This window comes from Rhizoctonia solani, chromosome 5 (genome assembly GCF_016906535.1).
Source record: "Rhizoctonia solani chromosome 5, complete sequence".
In the NCBI taxonomy this organism is placed as follows: Eukaryota; Fungi; Basidiomycota; class Agaricomycetes; order Cantharellales; family Ceratobasidiaceae; genus Rhizoctonia; species Rhizoctonia solani.
This window is the reverse complement of record NC_057374.1, coordinates 58,607-81,182: the sequence shown is the minus strand read 5'-3', so window position 1 is coordinate 81,182 and position 22,576 is coordinate 58,607. Positions and strand designations below refer to the sequence as shown.

The window sequence follows — 22,576 nt, the reverse complement described above, 5'->3', positions numbered from 1 at the left end:
AGGGGGAGCGCAAGCGTTTGAAATACCAACACATGTATGAATGCATGGAGTTCGCGCTACAACTCTGACCAAGATACGGAGTTCCCAAAGGAATGAATCCAGGGCCAAGCCCATGCTTTGTACCTGCGCCGGCTTGGGTAAAAAATACACAAGCTCTTTGAGCCCCGAGAATTTTTATGTCAAAGGGCTACCAGCAAGTCGATTTCTTCTGCAACATTCAATCCGGATGATATTCATAAAAATTGGGATAAGAGAATGATTGGATTGTGTTGGATTGATACACCATTTCCAATGATCCTACCAAAATACCAAGTTCCCCATCTTCGCGTCGTATATCAACCCTTGCTCTTGTATGCATATCGAAACCTCAAAATAGTCTCCCACCCTTATATCCTTCCAAACCTCATGATCCTCCTCGAACACTATTCCATCTACCCATTCACTAGAGCTTGGAGTGGGATGAGAGCGGTACGCTGTTTCCTTCATGTCCGTAGACTGCCTTCGCGATCCGTCCGGGCCAACGACAGATACTTCGAAATAGCCGCCCGATTGCTTACATCTTGTCAGTTTGATGACCAATCTCAAAGGTAAAGACACTCACCGTGCTTGGAGTAGCTTTACTTAGCCTTATCTCTTGCCCGAGCGTCCTAAGCCTCATGCATCGTATCGAGGACAACAATTCTTGGCTGAGCGCAGGCGTACAAAACCAGCGAGCTGAAACTATGCTGAGCCCGCGCGTTTGGACTTGTAAAGGTCCTGAGGAACGTCCTGTGAATAGGCCTCCAGTATACGTACGCTTGTCTGTCTCCCTCGTGGGAGGTGTAATATCGAATTGTGGAACCAGGCTTGGCAAGGGTTTGAGGTTTGGAGCCGGTTGACCGTGGGTTCCAGAGGTGATGTGATAGTGAGACCTGGCAGCGGGACAAGGATAGTATTGTTCTTCTCTCGTGCCCTTCTATAACGATATGCATATCCACCGCGTCCCAAGTTGTCCCCGTTCCAAACAAATCCTTCACTTTGTTATCCGATGATAATCCACTACTGTCAAACGGACCTTCCTGTTCTATATTCTCGAATTCGGCTGGGTGTGTGGCAACAAACATTTAAGATAGTAGCATCTGTGTGCTGATCTTCTTCGAGAGAAAAAGTGAAAGGAAGCTGCCCGTCAGAGCCATACCCAACGGTAACGCAATTCGATTGAGCGAGAAGTAGGCCTAGTGAAGATGATGAAGTCGGACAGATGATTTTACGCACTATTTCAAATTTAATATCAGAATGACTTAAATTAATATCGAGACTACTTACCGATGGATAGGTTCGTTAGCGAGAATGCAAAAAATAAAGATATAAATCTAGGCTCAAACGGTTGATCACCCGTATTCCATATCTGTCCTCCGCATTTGCAGTGATATCCACAACGCCGCCCACGCCAGGTTTCCTCCTTCTGGTCCAAATATATGAGCACTTTGGTCCATACTTTCCTCGACGACGCGGAGCTTATAGAACTCTAAGTCTATGAATGATTGGAATGGCCTGGGCGTTGGCATCAGGCGGGGTACCAGTTCCATTTAGCCAGTGCACTGAGTATGGGGATAACATGCGGTGCGGTCGGTGGAATATCAGGCTTTCCGAATGGCGGAAGAGTGTTGATGCAGTACTTGACTGAAATCGGGTTCGTAAGATTGAACGTCGTCTCGTTTGGTTTACCAATCGATAAAATTACTTGTGCCAACTCTGGGCTGACTGGACGTAGGGTGAGGTCTCCCGTATCGGCTGAGAAAGCGCGAGACCAGGCGGTGCTAGGTTCGACTGCCTTGACAAAGGTCTCACTGACGTAGATATCCAGCGCCCGTTCTGGTCCACACACTACTTGGCGCCCGTAACATAGAGTCGGGAGACCTGAGCCGTCCTTAACATGTGCAGTGAACGGATCCACTCTGTCCACTTCGATTATTCTGTCGGTTGCTTCCAAAGGTCCGAATACATCTCCCACGTGGATTGCATATTTAGAACCGGGTGTGATTCCTTTAATGAGTCCCGCCTGGAGATAGAAGCCACTTTGCTCTTGCTCAATAGCGATGAAGTCGGTACGAATCCCCTCCACCAGGCCGTTGAATAAGATTCGATCAATATGCTGTCCCTCGCAAACCGGATTTTGTGGCCTACCAAACCAAAAATAAAACACCGAAAACGAAGTGTTAATTCAAGTAACCACTCGATCGGAGGAACAAATTGGCACGACGCGCTCAATTCGAGCACTTACTGACTAGTTCTCAAAGCGGGGAACCTCTGGATTAGGTCCTTGTACGTCAAGCTATTCACTCCAAAGTTCTTTAACATATTCAAGAGGGCCATTGAAAAATATCCTTGTTCAGTTTGTGTATCTTCAAATGCCACTTCCTGGGGCCCACATGCGGCAATGAAAACGTAAGAGTTCATTGCGTTGGTATCCATTCCTTGGAGGAACCACCCTAGAGAAAAGGGATCAACGACATCGCTGGTAGAGAGGGACCCTTGAATTATAGCATGGTCACAGAACGCTGGGAGGGGAGAAAGAAGCTTTTTGTCGATGAACCTTACGCCACGCACGGGGTCACCATAGGAGCCGCCGGAAAAGTAGCTGCAGTCAAATATGAGCGTCTGTTCCGGTACGCCAGTTTTATATGGACGAACGAGAGCACAGAGCAAAAGCAGGAATTCGCCAAAAAGAGGACACAATCAACAAAACTCCGGAGAACGAGTTGAAGGACACCACTCACGATATTATTTCCCTTTTCCTGTGCGATCTTATGTGCAAGGGCTCCAATTGTAAATTCTGGGATCGGGAGAACTCCATCCGCCACACTCGCATCCTAGAAACTTGGTTACTTTTATGCCGGTTAATCCACGGTCACTCGCATACCTGGGGGACAATACACTGCACCAAGGAGTCATTCAAAGTGTGATCCGGGGGAGGTTCAACCTCACTTCCATAGCCTGCGTAGTAAATAACAATGACATCGCCAGGTCTTATACCATTATCTTCGTTGCCCAGTTCCTATCCCAGACAAAAATATCAGGAACCTCACCCCAGCTTTATCGAGATATTTTACCTGAAGAGCCTTTATAATATCAGCCCGCTTCGCCTTATCGTCTAGAAGCGTTTGTATCTGCTCCTCGGGGACATTTAATTCTTTGGTTAGATATTGCTTGAAATGAAGGGCATCCTGAACCGCTGCGACAAGGTGGAAGTTTGATTTGTAATTGTTAATTCCAATAATAAGGGCATGCAGGGGCGGCTTGACGCTATTTGGCCAGAATCATGCCAAATTACGGGGTTTATATATAAATGCACCAAGAGTAATATTAAGGACCCATAGCAATCAACGGTGATTATAAAGCCTCACCTATTGGAGCGAGTAACAAGTCTTGTCTTGGAGTAGTCCTCGAATGAGAGAGTAACGTCATTTGAGTTACATGTTTTTGTGCATCTTCAAGGAAGATGTAAATAAATGTGGGACCAGCGATACGACAAACTTACAGGTTGTAAAGAGTAGCCTGTGGGTTCGGGTTACGACTCAGTATTTGAGGCGACATGACCGTTATTCCAGATAGTATTAATTGCGTTTCTCGAGGTTCTAGCCACACCAACGCCATCGAGTTAACGCATGTGTCACTAAACAAAGCCAGTCAATACCATAGGGTGCAGAATATGTTGGCATTCATACCTTTTCCCCACTATACAACAAAGGCTCATGTCTCTTCCTTGATTAGATTTTGGTGCCCTAATGTCGAAACTGAAATCTCCGACCGGCTGGCCAAATAACGGAGATCTTGCTAAAATACCTTTCGAGTCCGATAGAAAATCCGGAAAAAAATGTACACACTGTTTAAATCCGTTATGAACTGAAGTTCACATATCGTTGCGCCGTTGTGTCTCCCTCTGACTCTTGTAATACGCCCCCCGTTAAGATCCCACTTTACGGTCGGACCAATATCCGTTCCATATGCTGGAGTCCTCCACGAGACCCAAGCTCCGGAAATCGATGATGTGTAAGTTATCTATCCAAGCGAGAAACGCATATTAGATCTACGCACATATATCACTCAAGGAATCGAGTGACGAATATTAAGAGAGTGCCACAGATATACCTTACCTGAAACCCTCCAAGAAGACCAGTGCCTGGTTCCCTTGCACTAATACTAGATATATGGAATTGGGACATATCTTCTGAAAGCCCCCAGTCGCTCCAAATCCTCCCATGATTCCCGCCTATGTGACATATTTCCATGCGTTGGTACCCCTTGGTGTGAGTATCTCCACGCCAGATGGCCTGAGAGTGCATGTAAGAACTGTGATCCCCAGAGTTATGATACTGGTACTTACCTGAAGTTGAGTGATACCATGAGCGTCGAAGCCACCAGAAAGACCAACCAGAGCGCACCCATTTCCACTCAGATGTGTAGGTCCCTGGGATGCACCCCAGAGTGCACCATAGATCGGAGAGCCTCGACCGTTGCTTGTGAGTAATTGAATTGACGAAATTTGGTTATCGGTCGCCCAAACGAAAATGTCAGTAATAGTTTCATCTGCTATCGTTCAATATAGTACAACTCATATCCTATGTTAATATCAAAGACCGACCTTTGGTAATGCTAAACCGAGAGATCTGAGCAGACTCTCCAGAGATCCCGTATGGCCCAGCGATTGATCCGTTACTATATCGGATAACAATCCTTTCTATACCCATGTCTGAAAACCCAATTTCAATCTCCTCGATACACTGGCTCTGATACATGGATCCATCGAAACCGAATCGTGATCTTGTGCCAACGCATGGAGAACGAAAGAACAGTCTAGCATATAGCTTCTTGACTTGTTCTTGTAAGGTTTTATCCAGGACCTCTAGAATAGATCCTACTCGGGTAACTTTGACTATCCCCCAATTATCAGATTTATCTATACGGATGATTTGATTAGCCTCCTGGTATATATTTGTGCCTATTTCAATACCTGACTCAAGATCAGCATTTGAGGGTGGTCGAGGCCAATTGGGCTCATTGTCCATCGCCGTTTCTGCCGATGAGAACCCAGCTACCGCGCTCTTAAGATAGGCAGCCCAGTGTCAAAAGAAAGGGTTCGGAGCGTTAAAATATTGAATCTTACCAATGGAATAATCCTCCCCCTGCTCCAGAATGAGTAACCATGAATAAAAATTGCGCCTTTAACTCACCAGGTTTCAAAAATCTTTTTGAGCGCTGCAAGTTTCTCCCGATCCTTCGTTTGGTCCAGCGCACATCGAACGTCCGAGACAAAGCCACTATTGGGCATAAAGTCTGTAGCAGACAAAGCGAAGGTCAAATGCCCAACGATTATTCGCCTTGTCGTCCACTTTTGCAATCCACCGTTCAAAGCGAGACCGTCAAGTGGTGCCATATTGGGCATATCTCCAAGCGATGGAAATCCAAGCTGGGCAAGTGCAGCATCGAGCACGTTCGAAGACTTTACTTCTTCGATAGTTACAGTGTGCCGAGCATTGAATGAACGTTGTGCAGAAGGTCCAGTTAGTCTTGAAACTGGCTGTTTCGCCCAACGAGGTCCCGAATCCGGATCGATAACCAGACCATAGATCACTGAGTTCGATAAATTATCGTAGAAATTATCAGAAGTAGTATATATAAGAGTCAGAAGTGAACAGCCGCTTACATTTTACGTCTCTCAACTGGTAGAAGAGTTATCACATCAAGTTAGAAGCTGATGGAACACTTACATAATGGTGGATCGACTCACCAACGCATATGGCTTTTCGGGAAGCAACTCAGCGAGCCATGATCCATCTTCTGGTTCAATCTCCTCATTCTCAAGCAATGGGAATGTCGTATTATGAGACTCAAATTCATCTTCGGAGTTTTGAACTTCAATCGGTCGGGATAACCTCAGTTCCATCGCAATGGCGTCCCACATCCCAACTCGTAGGGCACTAAACTTATGCTTGGCTTCATTTTCCGTAATAAGCCTCCGAGGCTCAATTCCAAAAGGTGGATCTTGTTCGATAGAACTCATGTCTATGGGAGAGGTAGACAAGAATAACTTGAAAACTCCAACGTCGGTCGATTCTCCAGGCTTGAGATTAAACTGAAAGGGCCCAACTCCTCCAGAGCCATAACCAAGAGTCAGGAAGCCTCCCTTTGGTAGTGAAGGATCAATATGCCCGCTTCCAACTACCTGGATGAATCGAGGTCCTTGTTAGGAACAAAATACAGATAAATAGCTTAATCTCTCAATACAAGAAAGTCTGGCTTACTAATTTCCAATGTGGTGAGCGAGAAATAGAATAGGTATGCATATAAATCCCGAGAGGACGAGTTAAGGATTCGAAATGCGTAGCGATCCCTGTCATTGATCTCTATGCTCGCAAAACCTCCAAAATTCAGACTACTACCGTCAATATCCAAAATAGGGCTTCCTGTTTCTTCGTTTGTTCCACTCTCTTTCAACTTGTAGAACTCCATCCTGACGGACTTCTGGAACGGCCTCGGATGTGGAAGACGCTCGAGGTGCCAGATGAAACGAGCCGATGCTACAATGACTCGGTATACGCTCCGAAAATGTACTGGTGCTGTATATTGTAAAACTGAAACACCGTTTCTGACAGCTGATTCCAGCCTTGGAAACATAAATGTAGCGTCCCTTTGAGCATTGACATCTATAACCAGCGCAGCGAGGTCCTTCTCGACTAGACGCAATATGACACTGTTCTCTCCTCCGGAAAACGCTATTTTCCATCGCGGGTCGGTCGGTACGACTTGTTCAAACTCTGGGGAAATATACACGTCCAGTGCATGTTCACTTCCAGTACCTATCTGTCGAGCGTATCCTGGGTTCGGAATGACAAAGTTTGGTGCTTTATCGGCAGGCTTCAGTAGTGATCGGAAGGGTGTGACCTGATCCACTACCATATTTCCAACGGACGGATTTGCATGGTCAAGAATCGGGTCGGCATGGATAGCAAATAAACATCCTGGAGTAATTCCATGTGCACTTCCTGCCCGGAGGTACACTTTAGTGTCTTTTTCCTCAAGCAAAATAAACGAGTTGTCCCCTCCAGCTACCATCGCATTAAAAAACATACGATCCACGTTGGTACCCTCACACACCGGGTCCTGGGGGCTAATCATCACAGTGAACAAAATAAAATAAAGTAGGATAAATCATGCTTACATACCAAGATGCCTCGATCCTGGGCAATCGCTGTATACAGCTTTTATATGTTAGCCTTGTTGGACCAACAGTGCGGAGAACTTTGAGAAGAGCTTTTGTGAAATATCCATGATGGGGGATATCATCCAAATCCTCATAAGCAAGGCCTTTAGAGCTACATGCAGCCAGGAGAACGTGTGAGTGCATGCCTTGGACAGCCATCTCGCCTTGAGATTTCTCAATAGTCCGGGTAAGAACAGGTGTCGATGAGTCCTCGATAAATAGCTCAGAATCTATCTCCTCGGGGAGAGGAGAGAAGCTAAGCCAGTGAACAGCACGAGATCCTTTGCCTCGGCCAGTACGTGTAATACTTGCTGAATGGCAAGAATCAAATATGACGCACTGTAAATACACCAATAGGATTAGCACTCTTCAAACACACAATATCTGGCTCACAATATTATCTCCTTTGGATTTTGCGATCTTATTGAGGAGTGAATTAATAGTGAAATCTGGGATAGGAGGAACTCCTGGGGTCGAGGGATCCTTAGTACCGGCATCCTGAGGAACAAGGGATTGACATAAGGACCATGTGCATCGTAACGACTTGGAGGCGGTTGTATCTCTGCACCATGACCCGCATAGTATATGACGATAGGATCATTATAATTTATTTGTGCATCCGTAGCCAAGTTTTGAAATGCGCGGATTATTTCTGCCCGAGTGGCTTGTTCATCGAAAAGAGTAGTGATCTGAGCTTCCGGGACGAGCAGGTCATTAAGCAAGTAAGACTTGAACAAGCTTGCATCATTCACTGCTCCCTGCAATTGAATGTGGCAAAGATATTTGTTGATACCAATAATCAGAGCATGGAGGTTGGATTTGACAGGTTGTGTTCTAATCGATTTACTATGAGGCGTTTGGCCAAAGGAACGACTTACTCACCTACTCAGACTTTTTGGGGTGACATCATCTGATCCCTGATCCTTTTTTTCGCCCGTGCTGTATCGATTCAAAAGGTGAGTTGTATTGTACGACGTAACGATTAGACGACACACAGTTTTTCTAATGTTGCCTCAGGCGAGAAAGAACTAACTTGAAGAGTCATCGAGATGATGGTAACAGCGAAATGGGTCAAGCTTCAGGTCAAGCGAACAGTGTTAGCATGGTGCTAATTACCTATCTTGGCCCGTACCACCAGTCACGCGATCTGATCCCGGCCGCAGACGAAAAGGCGAACTTGGGGATCCAACCGCCCTGACACTAAGATACTGTAGTACCCGGGGCTATTCATCCCAGAGCATGTCGCTGAGACATAATTACTATGGCCTTATCCCGATAGACACCGACGCGCATGCAGACGTCGCAGAAACCAATGAGCTCGGTCGAAATGTTTCATTGGTGTGGAGTTTCCGAAACACCACCACTCTAACGGTAGTGAATATCTTTCGAGAATTTATTTGACCAAGATAAAACAAAAACAGAATAAAAATTGAGTTGAATAAGTATGTTTGAAACAGTAATATCACACAGCGCTATTGGTCATCAGTTCATGTGTTAGGTGGTACTGTACAGAACTGACATCCAGACTGGGCTTACGTTATCACTGAGTGCGTTACAACTCTAATCAGAGTAGTCACTTTCCCTCCTGATTAGGCTTCATTTACAGCCCCTTTGATTTTTTATTCCGTGATCGGTTTGCTCTTGCGGTATCACGAGCAGCATCTCGTGAAACCATAGCTCTGTAATCTTGCGCGATTCTCATTAATCTTGGGCAGTGACTGTGAGGGCCTCCTCAGGATATTTGATATCTGATACTTATTTGTTCATGCCAAGTCTTCAAAAAATTGACAGCCATCCCATACGGGTACTTAGGACCGTATTCCAGAAATATGGAAGCAAACGACATTGCACCTTTAGTGAGCACGCCCCAGCCAATCCTATCGCAACAGACGTCCGTATAACTATCAGTTACGCATCTAGACCTGTAAGCCAAGTTGGCACTTTTGAACTTGGGTATTTTGATACCTTGGTTAGTATTCTATGGAGTAATCTTAGATCCCAGCAATGGTCCGGTTCAGTCCGGCCGCCAAGCCATTCATGCGGTTGGTTTAAAGGAGGCAAGTCGCGTCGCTAGCCACGATGAGTCTATCAAATCGAAGAGCTACAGTTTGATCGAGGAAGTCGAAGAAGAGCCAATCATTGAAGATCAATACTCACCAAATCGACTCGGCGCCCATTATTCGCACATGGGATGGCTACCTCCAGACTCGCTACCTGAAAGGCCATGGAGTACCCAAAATATCATACTACAGCCTCTTGATGTTGGCCGATGGGTAACAAGAAGGATCCTGGCTGGAATGTGGTCGGTTGAGCTACAAGTATCTGAAATAGCCCCTGAAGATGCACTTGTCAAAGATGTAGAGTCTGCCTTGGCACACCCTAATTCAAGTTCTCGAATTCGTGCTCTCAGGAATGTTTTTGACTCGTGGTAAGCCCATTTATCCTTTTTATGAGTGTTGACTATCGGCTCTACTGATTACCCAAACAGGGGAGAGTTAATCCCCGTGGTTAGTAAGAGTATATGCTAAAAAGCCTCGGAATGATTAAATATCCCACTGATAGGCTATCATAGTAGGAGCCGCAATTTCTGCGACCGGAATACTGGAGACAAAAATTACTCTCGAACCAGCTTCGCTTCACAGGCATCAGCCCCATGTACCTAACTCAGGCGACTTCAATAGTTTCATCGAAACACAGTTACAGCTACGGGGTAAAGTTGAAAAGATATCGTACCACCTAACAGTAAGCACCACTTACTTTCATCCCGTCAGTATGTTACTCAAAGTGGTATAGGGTAGCAGGCCGGACCTATTGTTCAGAGAGGGTTTGGATGTCTGGCTGAAAAACATCAGTAAGTGTTTGAACTTGAAGTACAATCGATAACCTCGTTTTAACGTTGCATAGGGACCACGCGACAATGGGAAATCATCAAAGTCACTAAAGCTATTCCTGTTACGGAAATATTCGACTCCAGAATACAAGAAAGAATAAAGGCACTCTTCGCGAACCTTAGTTGTGTATTTTATTCGCCTTTGGTCGGGGTACCACAGACGGCCGCGTTCAAAAGCATCGGAAGTGAACCCAACTCCATTCGACGAATAGAGATAGGCTTCTCAGACGCGCGCATTCAAAGTCTTTCTCTTCATTATACAAACGGGCTAATTGCTGGACCATACGGATGTTTGGAAGGATCCGCCAGAACTGATCGAATTGATCTAGCTCAAGGTCAGCGCCTAACAATCCTACCGCTAATAGGAGGTACTAATTCATTTGACCGAAAGGTGAAACTATCACAGAAATTTTTGTATGGCCCACCGACTATTCTATTGGCTCACTTCAACTAGTGAAGAATACCGGATATATCTCTCCCATTTATGGTGCGGTGCAAGGCGTAACTCGATCACCCCATCTACTCAGCGGAGACGGAAACTCGCTTTTAGGACTCTCAGGTAGCTATTCCGCAATTGGGATCACGGAACTTCAGGTATGCAGTCGCTTAATCCAGCCAACTATTCATCATGCGAATATAGATTTTAGGCTATATGGCGAAATAATTATGAAGTGATCAATTACAAATATACAACGACTTTTGCCGGTGGACAGGGCGGAAACCTCTGGAATGATTTGGGGTTGATTGGAGATCGACGTACGGCACGGATTTCCGAGATTAAAACGTGGAGTCCTTACATAGGATTTCTTAGTGGGTTTCAGGTTTGTGATGGTATGCGCTACACAATCACTGGATATTTACCTGCGTATATAGACAACATATACCTTTATCGCTGGTGGCCATCAGGTCGAACAGCGGAGTGCTATTCACGGGACAGAAGAAGGCAAGGTAACTAAATGGGTTCTCGAAGAAGGGGAATATATCACGGGTGTTTGTGGACGATGTGATGGGATATCTATTTGTGAACTTCGGTTCATAACTAATCGACCCAGTCGTACGTCCCAGTTTACAACTATCCTTCAGCTCTAAAAAAGTGGTGTAGGAGAGTCTCCAGCCTTTCGCAAACCACACGGGGACCACGCCTTTCGCTTCCCCGCGGAAGGGGAAGAATTAATGTTGAATTATATGGTTGGCAAAAGGTATTCCGTGGGGCACAGAGAAGATATCGACGCTAATCGAGTGACTTTAGTGCAGAGCGGGTAAATTCGATATTATTTGTTTGGTCACATCTGGGCGCTACTGGGTAGATGTCTATACACACCAACTCTGTTCGCGATAGTCAGGCGGCATGTCAGGTTGACGAGGTGCCAGAACAGAGTAGTAGTTCTTTCACAATTAATGGATGTGTGTGTTGGATACTTTGCGACAAGGCTTGCGAAGACGCAAAAGAGCAACTTAGCCAAAGCATGTGACTGATAGTTTTGATTCATGTTTAAACTTGGGCTCCGGTACGGGATAGAGGAACTATATCTAAATAGAAGGAATATTTATTTGTATACAAATGTAACAAACACACGATGAACCATAGCCGTCAGGAGCCAGGAGGGTTGAGTGGTCCGACGCGTAGCGCCAGGATGAATTTGGGGGCACCGATGCGCGAGCATGACTCGCGGGTCGGGTGGCCATCCCCGACGGCAGGAAGGAGGGGGGTGGTAGGAGAGAGGGGGTAGCCTAAGAGGGTATGTTGGTGTGCGAGAATGCCCTTTGTATGTGCGAAAAAGAGCGATAGTGGACGAGGGATGGAGTTTGGGACGAAAATAAATATAAGCGTGCCAGCAAGCGGAATACACGCAGCATATCGTAGACGACTGGGAGCAGTCGCGATCACGTGGTCTTCAATGCTAAGCGCCCTCGAACCCTGCGCATAAATCTTGGTTTGTGGCCCTCCGCAGGCTTCGGACTTCAGCCCCCACGTTAACGAATTACGTCATTTGCATACGAACGAGGCAGACCACTCGCTCTCGTCACTTATGCTTCATGCTGTGTCGACTTATCCTCTACCTCCACCCTCGACCTTCCATCCTCGGACATATCGAGTGCTGCGGCGCTTTGCATATCTATTTTGTCCCATTCACCACTCTGTAAGGTCCATTAAAGCTGTTTTAGGCTACCCTTCCACGAGCCAGTTTCGCGGTTGGGCGCCCTCGGTCCACCCTTGCTGCTTTGCGGCCGCAGGGGGGCTCACTAAATCTCACCGGTTTGGGTCTCGTGGAAGACACAGTCGAGCAAGTAGAGGATAAGGTTTAGTTTCTGGATAATATAACCGCGAAACCTACATTGATAGACTATGGTCATGGGCGGAATGCTGAACACTCGCTCGAGGTCCGATTACATTTAGGTAAAGAACAAAGTGTATTATGAAACGGGGTAAATCGAGCATAGGATTTTGACTACATTGATACAAATCGCAAAAGCGGTAAGTTATGCATATAAAATTCACAATAGTATAAATCAATCACTCTGCCGGCTGCTCTACATGAATCTTCATGTCTTGTTCATATCTACTAGTATGTGCATATGTCAACAATCTAAACAAACGTTTCCTTTCATAGACTACCATAATTACTTGTGGTATCTCTCGATTATCATTCTATACGCATGTTCTGTTGCTGGGCATAGTAGCATATCATGAGTGGGATATCGTGTGCGCTGAGCAGACCCTTGAGATTATATGCCCGTCCGTTTTGTCTTGGAAGTGCATTTAGGCTGCCGCCCTTCCTTCGCATTGGCCATAGCTCTGGAAATATTTGGGGTTGGCTCAAGCACATATGGACACCTTGAGAGATATCATATCCCAGAGTTGCTTTTCCATCCACGCGGGATTTTCCTGGAGCTTTTCAATCGTCTGAATTCGGGACAAGCAAACCCGTGACGAACGCTGTTTGATGTTGAATAGCTCTCCCTCTTGAGCAAGTTGGGGAGATGACCTTGAAGAGCCGAGGATGGGCTTGGAAATAGTGTCTAGAGAAGTTGAGTGTTCTTCGGCCTGTAAATCTATGGAAGAATTTGCGGCAATGTCGGGATGCTCTGATCGCACTTGGTCATCCAGGCGGTGTGATGAAGTTGCCAATTTGTTTATCTCCACTCCATCTAGATACTCCCCACCATTTTTAATTTGCGTGCTAGCAGTGTACATCATTCTTGGTAGGAACGGAGATGCTTGCGTCATAGAGTCGAAGTCTCCGGGTGACGACGTGAGAAATAATCTCAGGTATCCAACGTCTGGCGTGTTTCTGAAGGATATTGGTCCCGATATCATATCATTATTACTATACCCAATAGTGAGCTTTCCACGCGGCTCGATATGGGGATCCACATGTCCACTTCCATAAACCCTCAAGTAAAGCGGCCCTGTATTTAGTTAGAATGAGGATGTACTCAAAATAAATCATTCGACTCACTGATTGATTGGCTTGCTGTACTGAAGTAGAACAGGTAGGCATACAGGTGCTTATTGTGAAAACTGCGTATCTTGAACGCAAATCGGCATCCGCTAGATGCTGGGATACTTATTGATCCGTCCTTTATAGGGAGTTTGTTGAGACCAAAACTGTCAACCTTGTATACGGTGAGTTCAGCTAATTCCTTTGTAGGTTTGAAAATTCTATGTGGTACCCGATTAAGGTGCCAATTCCACTGTGCCATAGAGAATAAAATGTTATAGATTCGCATAGCATCGAGGCGACACCTAAACGGCAGGCTCGTTGAAAGCGAGGAAAGCGTGAAGGTTATCCATTCGCCATCGCTTTCGTCGACTTGGATATCCACAACGACGTCCGAGATAGACCTATGCGAGGACTCTACCAGATGTATCCCTTGTTTTTTGGCTTGGAACTTTTCTTCGAGTTCTTTCGCTAACCTCCCATGTCGCATCCTCAGTTCATCGCTAAGAGTAACCTGGAATGAGTGAAAGCTCCCTCGTTCGACGAGCCTTGCACAGAGTTGAGCTGGAGCTTCGGCATCGGGGTTTAGTTCGCACCAGGATCGCAATGGGCTTACTCTAGGACTCTCCGTGCATGTATGAGCTATGAAGGTTTTACATGTCGAATAATCGATGGGTCTGAGCCAGGAAACATCATCGTATGTGTACTTGGAGCCTGGTATTATCCCTTGAGCATCCCCCGCTCTAAGGACAAAAAGCTCGTTACCAAGCCCTGTCATAGATATGTAAGAACAGCGTTGCCCTAGAATAGGAGCCCTGAGGAACATCCTGGTAGCATTCGCTCCTTCACAAACCGGATTCTGATTGACTCTGTTCTCTCATCAGCAAGGACCATCACTTAAACTCAATACGGTCTTGATCACTTACTTCGTGCCTGAAATCGACAGATTTGGAAAATTTTCAAAAATAGCCTTGTAAGTTAACTCGGTAATGGGCCGAGACTTCAATAGTCGAAGGAGAGCATCAGTAAATATTCCCTTCTTGGTTTTTGGATCTTCATAAGCTCGTTCGGTATGGCCGCATGCTGCAAGAAGAACGTGAGAGCGCCCTGGCCTCAGATGATCCGCAACGAGCTGATTGACTGATGGAAGAGACGCTCTGGATTTCACGCTACTTCCTTCCCGTTCGTCGCTATTCAAACGACTGTGGCATAAATAGAAGGCAGCCATCAACTTAATCCATCTGCCATTTGATACGATCTCTTTATACACTTGAAATATTTCTTTGTCTGTGTCTCTTGTTAGCGGAGGAAGTTCATCCGGACTCAGTGAGCGCTCCACTAGGTGATCAGCAAATGGATTATCAAGTGCGGGAACTGAGGGTCCTAGAGAAACGAGGGGACCTGGGGCACGCTCAGAAGTTGAAGTATTTGAGAAAATCCAGCTATTTTGAGATCCAGCTTAGCGGAAGTTTCCAGATGAATACCCCGAGTGCTGCTAGCTGAATGGCAGCAATCAAGTATGACCGTCTATACATAAACAACTTTCGAATGAATGACTTCACAAGCATAATAACTATTGACTCACGATGTTATTCCCTTTCTCTGCAGCCAACTCATCAAGGAGAGCTGCTATAGTGTAATCTGGGATTAGGGGGATCTCCTTTCTACCTGTTTCCCCCTTGCACACGTCCCGTGGCACTAGGCACTCTGTTTTTCCTTCGGGGTTGCCAGGCTCAACCAGTGGCGACTTAACCTCACAACCGTGCCCTGCATAGTAAATTAAGATTGGATCAAACAATTTAATTGCGGGATTTCGACGCAATGCTTTGATGGCGCCAAGAATTCCGGAGCGTGTAGCTTGTTCATTCTTCAGAACATTTATTTGCTTCTGCGGAACCTCTAGCCCAAAGCGAAGAAAAAGTTCAACCTGGTGCGCGTCATTTACGGCGCCTGAGAGTGGCGTTACTGTTGTGTATGTATCGATTCCGATCAGAAGTGCATGAAGGTTGGGGACAGAACTTCTAAAAGATATTCGAAATTAGTGGTAGAAAGTATGGGTTTAGACTTATTCTGAACATACTGGGATACGATCTGGTTAATCTGCTTGAAACTTCTAGACGGAAAAAGGCAAAGTTCCGAATGTGCTCAGATTAGGGGGGGGGAAGTCAGGGCGACTAGGGCTTACCGAGGACTTTCTCCTGCTATCCCCATTTCGACAGTTTAATGTTATCATAAGTCAATGAACTTATCTTATAATCCGTCGAGAAGGCCTGTAGAGCGATACATGCGCATATTCACATGCCAATCGCCCAGTTTGCTCGACGTTTGAAGCTTAGAGAGGTTGATGGAATGCGTATGGCATGTGTTTGAAGGGCGCGATGATGTCGGGGAGCCTCAATCGGTTGGCTTCTATCGGCAAACACTATGCTCATTGCTTCTGAACGTGCATCTCAATCACTTCAGAAGCTCTTAGCTCCCGGAAAGGCAGTAAGTGTTCAGGTACTAGTGTTAGGTGTAATGACATCTTCATACAATCGACGAAACATCACCACTGATATCACCAGGAATCGGACATAGATTAGCATCTTGCAGTGCAACTCATTGTTTGCACGAGGCAGACCGATGAGCGCCAGTGAGTGCACGTACCAATTATCTAGTAGCCCAGCATAGCCACTTACCGACACAGCCCACCAGATGAATGCGTGCACGCTACCGTTTTGATTAGTCGATCAATTTAAAATTTCGATGGATAGTAAAGACGTAAATATACGCTTATCGGAGCGGGATAATAGAAGCTTTGTTGCATGTTTTACATGTTTCTACTCGACCAACAGTTGTGAAGGTCGACGCAAGCGACCCGTCACATGACCATTTCATTTCAGACATTCATTTCATAACTCACTGTCGATCGTTGTTTCATTATCACTAACGAGCTTCACGACCCGTCGTACCTCCGGGTGGGGGTGGTCGGTGGTTTACTTTCCTGGTTCGCGGATGGGGTAGTGTGCTTGCCTGTGGCCGAGGAACGACGCACAGGCAAGCACACTACCCCACCTGTTGACCTACATCGGCGCTTAAACCGGGGTGGACCCCTATTGACCCGCCACTCGTGACTAAGCGATTCCCACGCCCGTGTTATTGTTAGTTATTAACAGTCTCTCATGTACTTAGTCCTCAGAACTCCTTCGAATACGACAACTTCAGCTAGCCTACGCGAACTCCTAAGCTCTCACATACCGTTCTTGTTCCCCCGTTCGAATTAACTACTCCCCCCTCACAGCAATTTACTGCAAGCATAAAAAGGCGGGAGCTCACATTAGTGAAGTAATAAAGACCGCTTTACCATTTGCTCTTTTCCGCTTCAGATCTGTCATGATAAGCTGATAATATGAATGCCTAAGGTAGTCCTTCAAACACCTGAGCTTAGCCTGCCGCTAGCGTTGTGTTCCAGGGCATGCCTTTACACCCAGGTAGACAAACTAATCATAGGGTCGAAAGCACCAATTCAGAAGCAAGTTAATTAAAAGATTATATAAAAGTAACTCTAGCAGAAGTCGGTGGCTTTTAATGTAAGATATAACCTTGCAATTTAATGGATACGAGTGAGATGAAGAGCCTGGCTCGGTGGCTTAAGTTCTCAAGCGAGTTAGGCCATTGAAGTCGATAAATTCCACCAGTTATTAAGTACGAGATTCACGCTTCTGTAGCTAGTCGATATTAATCCTTTATTTACATGAGTACCGGGTGAATGTCCCCGCTCAGACATTCGTTTAGTCGTTAAAGGTCATAGGCCTAGCACGTATGCTGGGGCTGCGTAGGCTACGTACTCCGTGGCTACTGAGGGTTCCTTATCTAATCCTCTCTGTATAAAGATGAGCTAATATTCTCATTAAAGCGATAAGATGCACTAAGAACTGCGGAGGAACACAAGCCAGGACTTAAACGCAGGAGGGGAGTGGTGTGGCGATTTACCTCGTTCCATGTAACTCACGCTAGTCTTTAATAGAAGTATGCTTAGAAAAAGGGGGAGCGCGGTCGCAGCCATAATCGAATGACTGTTAGTCGTCGATGGCCAATCATACTGGTATCGCATGTTCGGTCTATTAGCATTTCTCTTCATTTATGCTGGCTTACTGGACATCTCCAACAAACTACTTTGTCGGACTTGTCTCATCATCTTCATCATTTCTCTATGATTTTTCTGTAATTCTTATATTGATCTTATCCATCATCCTTTATGGGACAGGAGCTGTTCCATACAGCGTGTAATCCTAATATCATTCACAGTATATCGGTTTTCACAAAGCAAATCCATTGTCCCTCTTGTAATACGTCTAAAGCCATTCACACGAGACGTTCTTATCATCTCTTCGCACGAGGACTTTTATAGAAGTCTTCGCACGGGACACCCTTTATTGTCTGTTGAATGGGTTTCTTGCTATCACCCTTTGCAGAGTGTTTTTTTTTTCAGTCGTTGGTATTCCAAGCTTTACCTCAAAAACTACTAACCAATCACATAACCCAAAACATACGCACAGTAAGTCACTCAATTACCAAAAGAAACCGAATCTAGATGCCCAAGCTTGGAGAATAATTAACTCAGAATTGGTCCTTAAATAGCAACCAATCTAATATAATGGCTCTACCACAACCGTGTACTGGCGGGCGTTTGTCCGGTTGTCAAACGTCTCATCACGATGTTACTGGTCATACTAGACCACTTCAGAGTTGAAAGTCAGATTAGCTACTTGTTTAAGCTTATCAGATTGATTGAACTTACTCCGTTTCCAATAAACACCTCCGCTCTTGCAAGGATAGCCATATCTACCACATTGCTTACTGATGTGGCTTGCCAATTCAACCTCAAATCCTTGCTTGTCACGATATTATCTGCTTCCCACCCATCCGCGACGAGTTCTTGACGAAGATCGGCCAGGTATTCGTCCTCGGCATTATTTGCAACGAATATATGCGAAAGGTGAGTATGGCTCTCTCTTTGGATCTCCCGAATCCGCGCGATGACTTGTCTAGGGGTTGGAAGGCAGTGTTTGAGGTAGTACTCCTTAATTTCCGGTGTCTTGCATCTATGATCAGCACAAAGCCGCTAGTGAAGACCCATCAAGCCTTACATATTGTCCCCCTTCGACCCCTTCACGAGACGGAGAATCATACTTATCGTGCATTTCCGGCAGCTGGCTCCATCCTAAAGTGTCATAACTCAATAGGTTTCATCGAGCATTTTGAAAGAAGCGTACCGCTGTAGGTAGCACCCCATCTGCCCAGACCGAAGCAATGCCCATTATCTTTGCCAAGGTCTCCACGATAATCTCCTCTCCGGATATGAATGCCCAGTAGACCCTCGATAGTTCCAGTGGTCTTGGGAATGTATGGACGCTGAGCCCCGTTGATCTTTTGCAGCTTGCTCATGTTTTCTCGTACGCCGTTCTTGACGACCTCCGAGTCCTCCAGCAGCCGCACGGTGGGATGATTCTTGAACGTCTCCCAGAGTGATAGGATGCGTGTGGAGCCAATAAGACTAATGAAAAGATGAGCTCGAATCACCTACATGCCGAGGGAAAGGACAAGCTCACTAGAAGTCAAAGACCTGGGTGCCTTGGATCTCAACGCATCTCTCAGGCATATCCCTCATGAGCTTGGCCCAGTCTGTTAACATCTTGATTCCATCTGACTCCCTGTCGACCTGTTTCATGACTTCGTCTGCATTGACAACCCTTCGTTCTGACCCAGGACAGACAACCTCCCAATACTTTTGGCTAACAGCCCGGGGATGTTGGTCATTAGGTCCCCAAGGCATACCTGATGTTGGACCAGAGAGCAACGCGTTGTATGGAATTTTGAGAACGTCCCGTTGACCGGCCATGTTCGTGTCCCCCCGAGGTGGGTGCGCCTATACATTTACATGGGATTTATATCATCAATTTGAAACGAGGTGCCTGTATAACTCTACTTGCCCAAGCTTCAAAGGGTGAGAACACGGGTGCTCGCTCAGCTGAATAAGCGAGTATGGTGTTCAACAAACGCTCTTGCAGTAGGTTGTTCCACCTACGGATAGTGTTCAAGTTTAACTATTAAATTTCGTACAGAGGCACACATGTACTGACCCTAATCCCCATACTTGATTCGAAAATCGGAGATACCTTCCAGTCTTTCCTTCGGGATATGGGGCGGAGAGATTATGTTGAGGAAGTTGATCCTCTTTTAGAAAAATTGCCTCAAAGCTAGTGGCATCTGAGGCCCATTGTGGATCCTGGAGATTGAAAAACAGACTGAAATTTCCCAAGTAAATGAAAGCCAGCAAGCCCAGGAATGTCACCACAACTATAGCAATACCACGCGACCGAGGTCGACTACCAGCTCCAAACCAGCTCGTTATTCTTCGTGGGGCTAGTGTATTACCGGAAGCTGAAAGGTCTTGTGGTATTGGTGCATAACTAACACTATTCACGGTCATTAGCCTGTGTGCTCCCCCTATATAAGAGTGACTTGATAGAAACGCAAGCTAGTTGGCGAGGGAGAGAAAATGATCAAAGAGGTCACAACTCACATACCATGCGTATATAAACTATCTTGGAGCGCCCTGATAGTCGGAGCTTATCGAACACGCCGTCCCTGAGCAATATCAAACTACCCATCGCAACGTATCCCTCGAGGCTAATGCAGTGTGAGCTTTATGTAATACAACACAGCTACCAGAAAACGGTAGAGTCAGCATATCTGGAGAAAGTATTACAAAAGACTGCATCTGTGATAGAGCTATGGTCCATGACCAGTCGGATTGAGATTAGAAAGATTATTTCGCACTGGGCGCAAGTCTGGTATTTGGGCCGAGATGGCCGCCATGACCCAATAGCTCCGGACTTCCCTCGTGCCTGGTAGTGCGCGCTTCGGCCAACTTGCCAGATTCATGGATGCTGTAACGCGTTGTTGCATGCTGACGTTACTAACCTAGAATGATTAATTAAGCGCTGACACAATTGTCTTCTAGCTACATGTTAGATGTCTAATCTGTTTATGTTCCTAATCAATGCCTTACTAGCTGCGACTGGTGAGTTGAAATTCGTAAGTATTCATATTCCATCTCGACTCAGGACTCGGGAATCATTAAATAGGGACAAATTAGATGTTCAAGAGCACCTCGGTAAAATGAGAACTGAGCATGCAGGAATTGATAGATGATACCGGAATTTGTAGAATCGCCCAATGGGAGAGGGGACGGAACATCAAGGAGCACCATCCACATGATGGTGTTGGCATCCTGCGGACCTAACAGAACATATCTAAACAGTTTGTTGAGATAAAAACTCCCGAGACCACTGTAGACCATTTTCAGTGTCTTCAACAAGAGAATTTCAAGACTCTTACGGGTGTTCAAAAGCGAGGTGTTTAATCATTCTCGTTACAATTTATTCACAACAAATAGTTTGCGCAACTGTTTCTCAATCTAAACACTATACCGTTACATTGATAAAACGGACCAAGCTCCGAAGAACTTCCCAGCAATACCGCGATAGTCGCAGGGCACTGAAGACTGGTTAGCCGGGCATCACAGCTGAAGTGGAATAATCCAGAATGGCCGCATTATTCTCAGCAGACTAAGGATATTACTTTATCAAATTTTCAAATACATCTCTATTTTCTCCAATCGAACGGCTCAGCTCCGGGGCACTCCAGAGATCACCAAAGTGCCCTTGATATCTCTGGAGTTAACTGGGCTTTTTGGAGAAATGGGCAATTTTGTGGATTTGTTCACCTTCAAATGAGCTAATGTCACTTTCGCCTCTCCTCATAATACATTGAATCCAGAATCAGCTTGTGCATACCGCATACACTCTACCTTTTCGCGCATGATTGACACGCTTACACTGAGATATACACAACATGCAGCCTTCCCACAAGCGTTCCCTCACATAGTGGCCATGCAGTCCACACACACGAGATCTTCCTGACAAATATTAAGCTATTCTGTAACAGAGACATTCACATTACCGGAGAATCTAGCGAGGCAATGTGCCCGGCTACTTCAGTGCCTTTGTCATGTGGTTCCTAGGTCCCCATTTCATAACCACCACAAAATCCTGAATCGGAGCCTACCCTCACGTCCTTGCCATTTAGCAATGCGAGCGGAGAACTATCTCAATCGCACGCTCAAGGGCCACTTTATCTTATTGAATTAGTCGATTTTCGAGTGCCTTCTTTATGCCGCCACCGGCAATTATCACATCTTGACATCATTTTACCAGACGCAAACCAGGGCTTGCGCCACCGTATATGCAGATTTACTCTCATCGCAATGCTCGCTTTCGAGGCAGCGTTGTCATATTTTATCGTTGGAAGCCGAGCTACTCTATCATTATTTATTTCGATTGCTCACTGGCCGTAATGTGTTTACTTGGGTGACTGCTTTCTTCGAGTTTACGAAGAGATTCAATGCTGCTTGGCTGTGGTACTCGAATTTGACTTCAAAAGTGGAGCCACGTCGTTTGATGGCCATTCGGCGCACTGGCATGTCCATGTTGACGCTGGACACTAAAAGAGCGCTTACACCACTCTATTCGAATCGTACATTGTTAAGCGAATCAACACTCTAAATGTTTGATGGCTAAATGTAAGATGCCAACCCCCATAGGTCATATTTTATCTAATTACATATGCTATAGATACTGTGTTAATTTCGGGTGGGCTTTGATCACCAACATCGGTGGTTAGAACATACTTGTTCCTCAAAAGAGCTTGTGAGGCCTTGTCGGTCATGTCGGTCATACCCTTGTGACCCAGGCTTGACCTTTCCCACACATGTTCTCCACACCACCAGATGGCACTCTTGCCCACTCCCGACGTTGAACCAAATTTCTGTGTCCAACCAGTCTGTATGGTCTCTCTACTTCTAAGTAGAGACAATGGGAAATCTCGCGTTACTGATCGGCGATGGACAGGGACCAGAAAGCACGGTATCGCCCTCGCACAAGCCAGACGAACCAG

General features: G+C 45.8%; 4 protein-coding genes across 4 annotated transcripts; 1 reads left to right on the top strand and 3 right to left on the bottom strand.

The window, feature by feature from the left end:
* Positions 1 to 1,546: 1,546 nt before the first annotated feature.
* Positions 1,547 to 8,288, bottom strand: RhiXN_08826 (ICE-like protease (caspase) p20 domain protein; the record flags this gene model as incomplete). Its single annotated transcript, XM_043328642.1, has 20 exons — positions 1,547 to 2,162; positions 2,264 to 2,620; positions 2,674 to 2,852; positions 2,903 to 3,037; positions 3,093 to 3,278; positions 4,137 to 4,313; positions 4,367 to 4,569; positions 4,625 to 4,939; positions 4,994 to 5,084; positions 5,147 to 5,165; positions 5,214 to 5,613; positions 5,687 to 5,702; positions 5,771 to 6,222; positions 6,285 to 7,150; positions 7,206 to 7,231; positions 7,271 to 7,582; positions 7,637 to 7,710; positions 7,770 to 8,077; positions 8,126 to 8,182; positions 8,239 to 8,288. 20 exons carry the CDS (start codon positions 8,286 to 8,288, stop codon positions 1,547 to 1,549), a joined length of 4,839 nt encoding a protein of 1,612 aa, XP_043180088.1.
* A 784-nt stretch (positions 8,289 to 9,072) lies between these two features.
* On the top strand, positions 9,073 to 11,222 carry RhiXN_08825 (Jacalin-like lectin domain protein; the record flags this gene model as incomplete). Its single annotated transcript, XM_043328641.1, has 10 exons — positions 9,073 to 9,099; positions 9,164 to 9,167; positions 9,218 to 9,671; positions 9,732 to 9,750; positions 9,806 to 9,985; positions 10,037 to 10,094; positions 10,148 to 10,468; positions 10,525 to 10,727; positions 10,781 to 10,954; positions 11,007 to 11,222. The coding sequence occupies 10 exons, from the start codon at positions 9,073 to 9,075 to the stop codon at positions 11,220 to 11,222; spliced, it is 1,656 nt and encodes a 551-aa protein (XP_043180087.1).
* A 1,729-nt stretch (positions 11,223 to 12,951) lies between these two features.
* Positions 12,952 to 15,787, bottom strand: RhiXN_08824 (ICE-like protease (caspase) p20 domain protein; the record flags this gene model as incomplete). The annotated part of the gene is made up of 8 exons (XM_043328640.1): positions 12,952 to 13,544; positions 13,595 to 14,290; positions 14,342 to 14,445; positions 14,503 to 14,909; positions 14,978 to 15,103; positions 15,162 to 15,597; positions 15,657 to 15,689; positions 15,762 to 15,787. The coding sequence occupies 8 exons, from the start codon at positions 15,785 to 15,787 to the stop codon at positions 12,952 to 12,954; spliced, it is 2,421 nt and encodes an 806-aa protein (XP_043180086.1).
* A 2,431-nt stretch (positions 15,788 to 18,218) lies between these two features.
* Positions 18,219 to 19,457, bottom strand: RhiXN_08823 (O-FucT domain protein; the record flags this gene model as incomplete). The annotated part of the gene is made up of 5 exons (XM_043328639.1): positions 18,219 to 18,296; positions 18,357 to 18,653; positions 18,706 to 18,779; positions 18,832 to 19,112; positions 19,168 to 19,457. The coding sequence occupies 5 exons, from the start codon at positions 19,455 to 19,457 to the stop codon at positions 18,219 to 18,221; spliced, it is 1,020 nt and encodes a 339-aa protein (XP_043180085.1).
* Between the last annotated feature and the right edge of the window lie 3,119 nt (positions 19,458 to 22,576).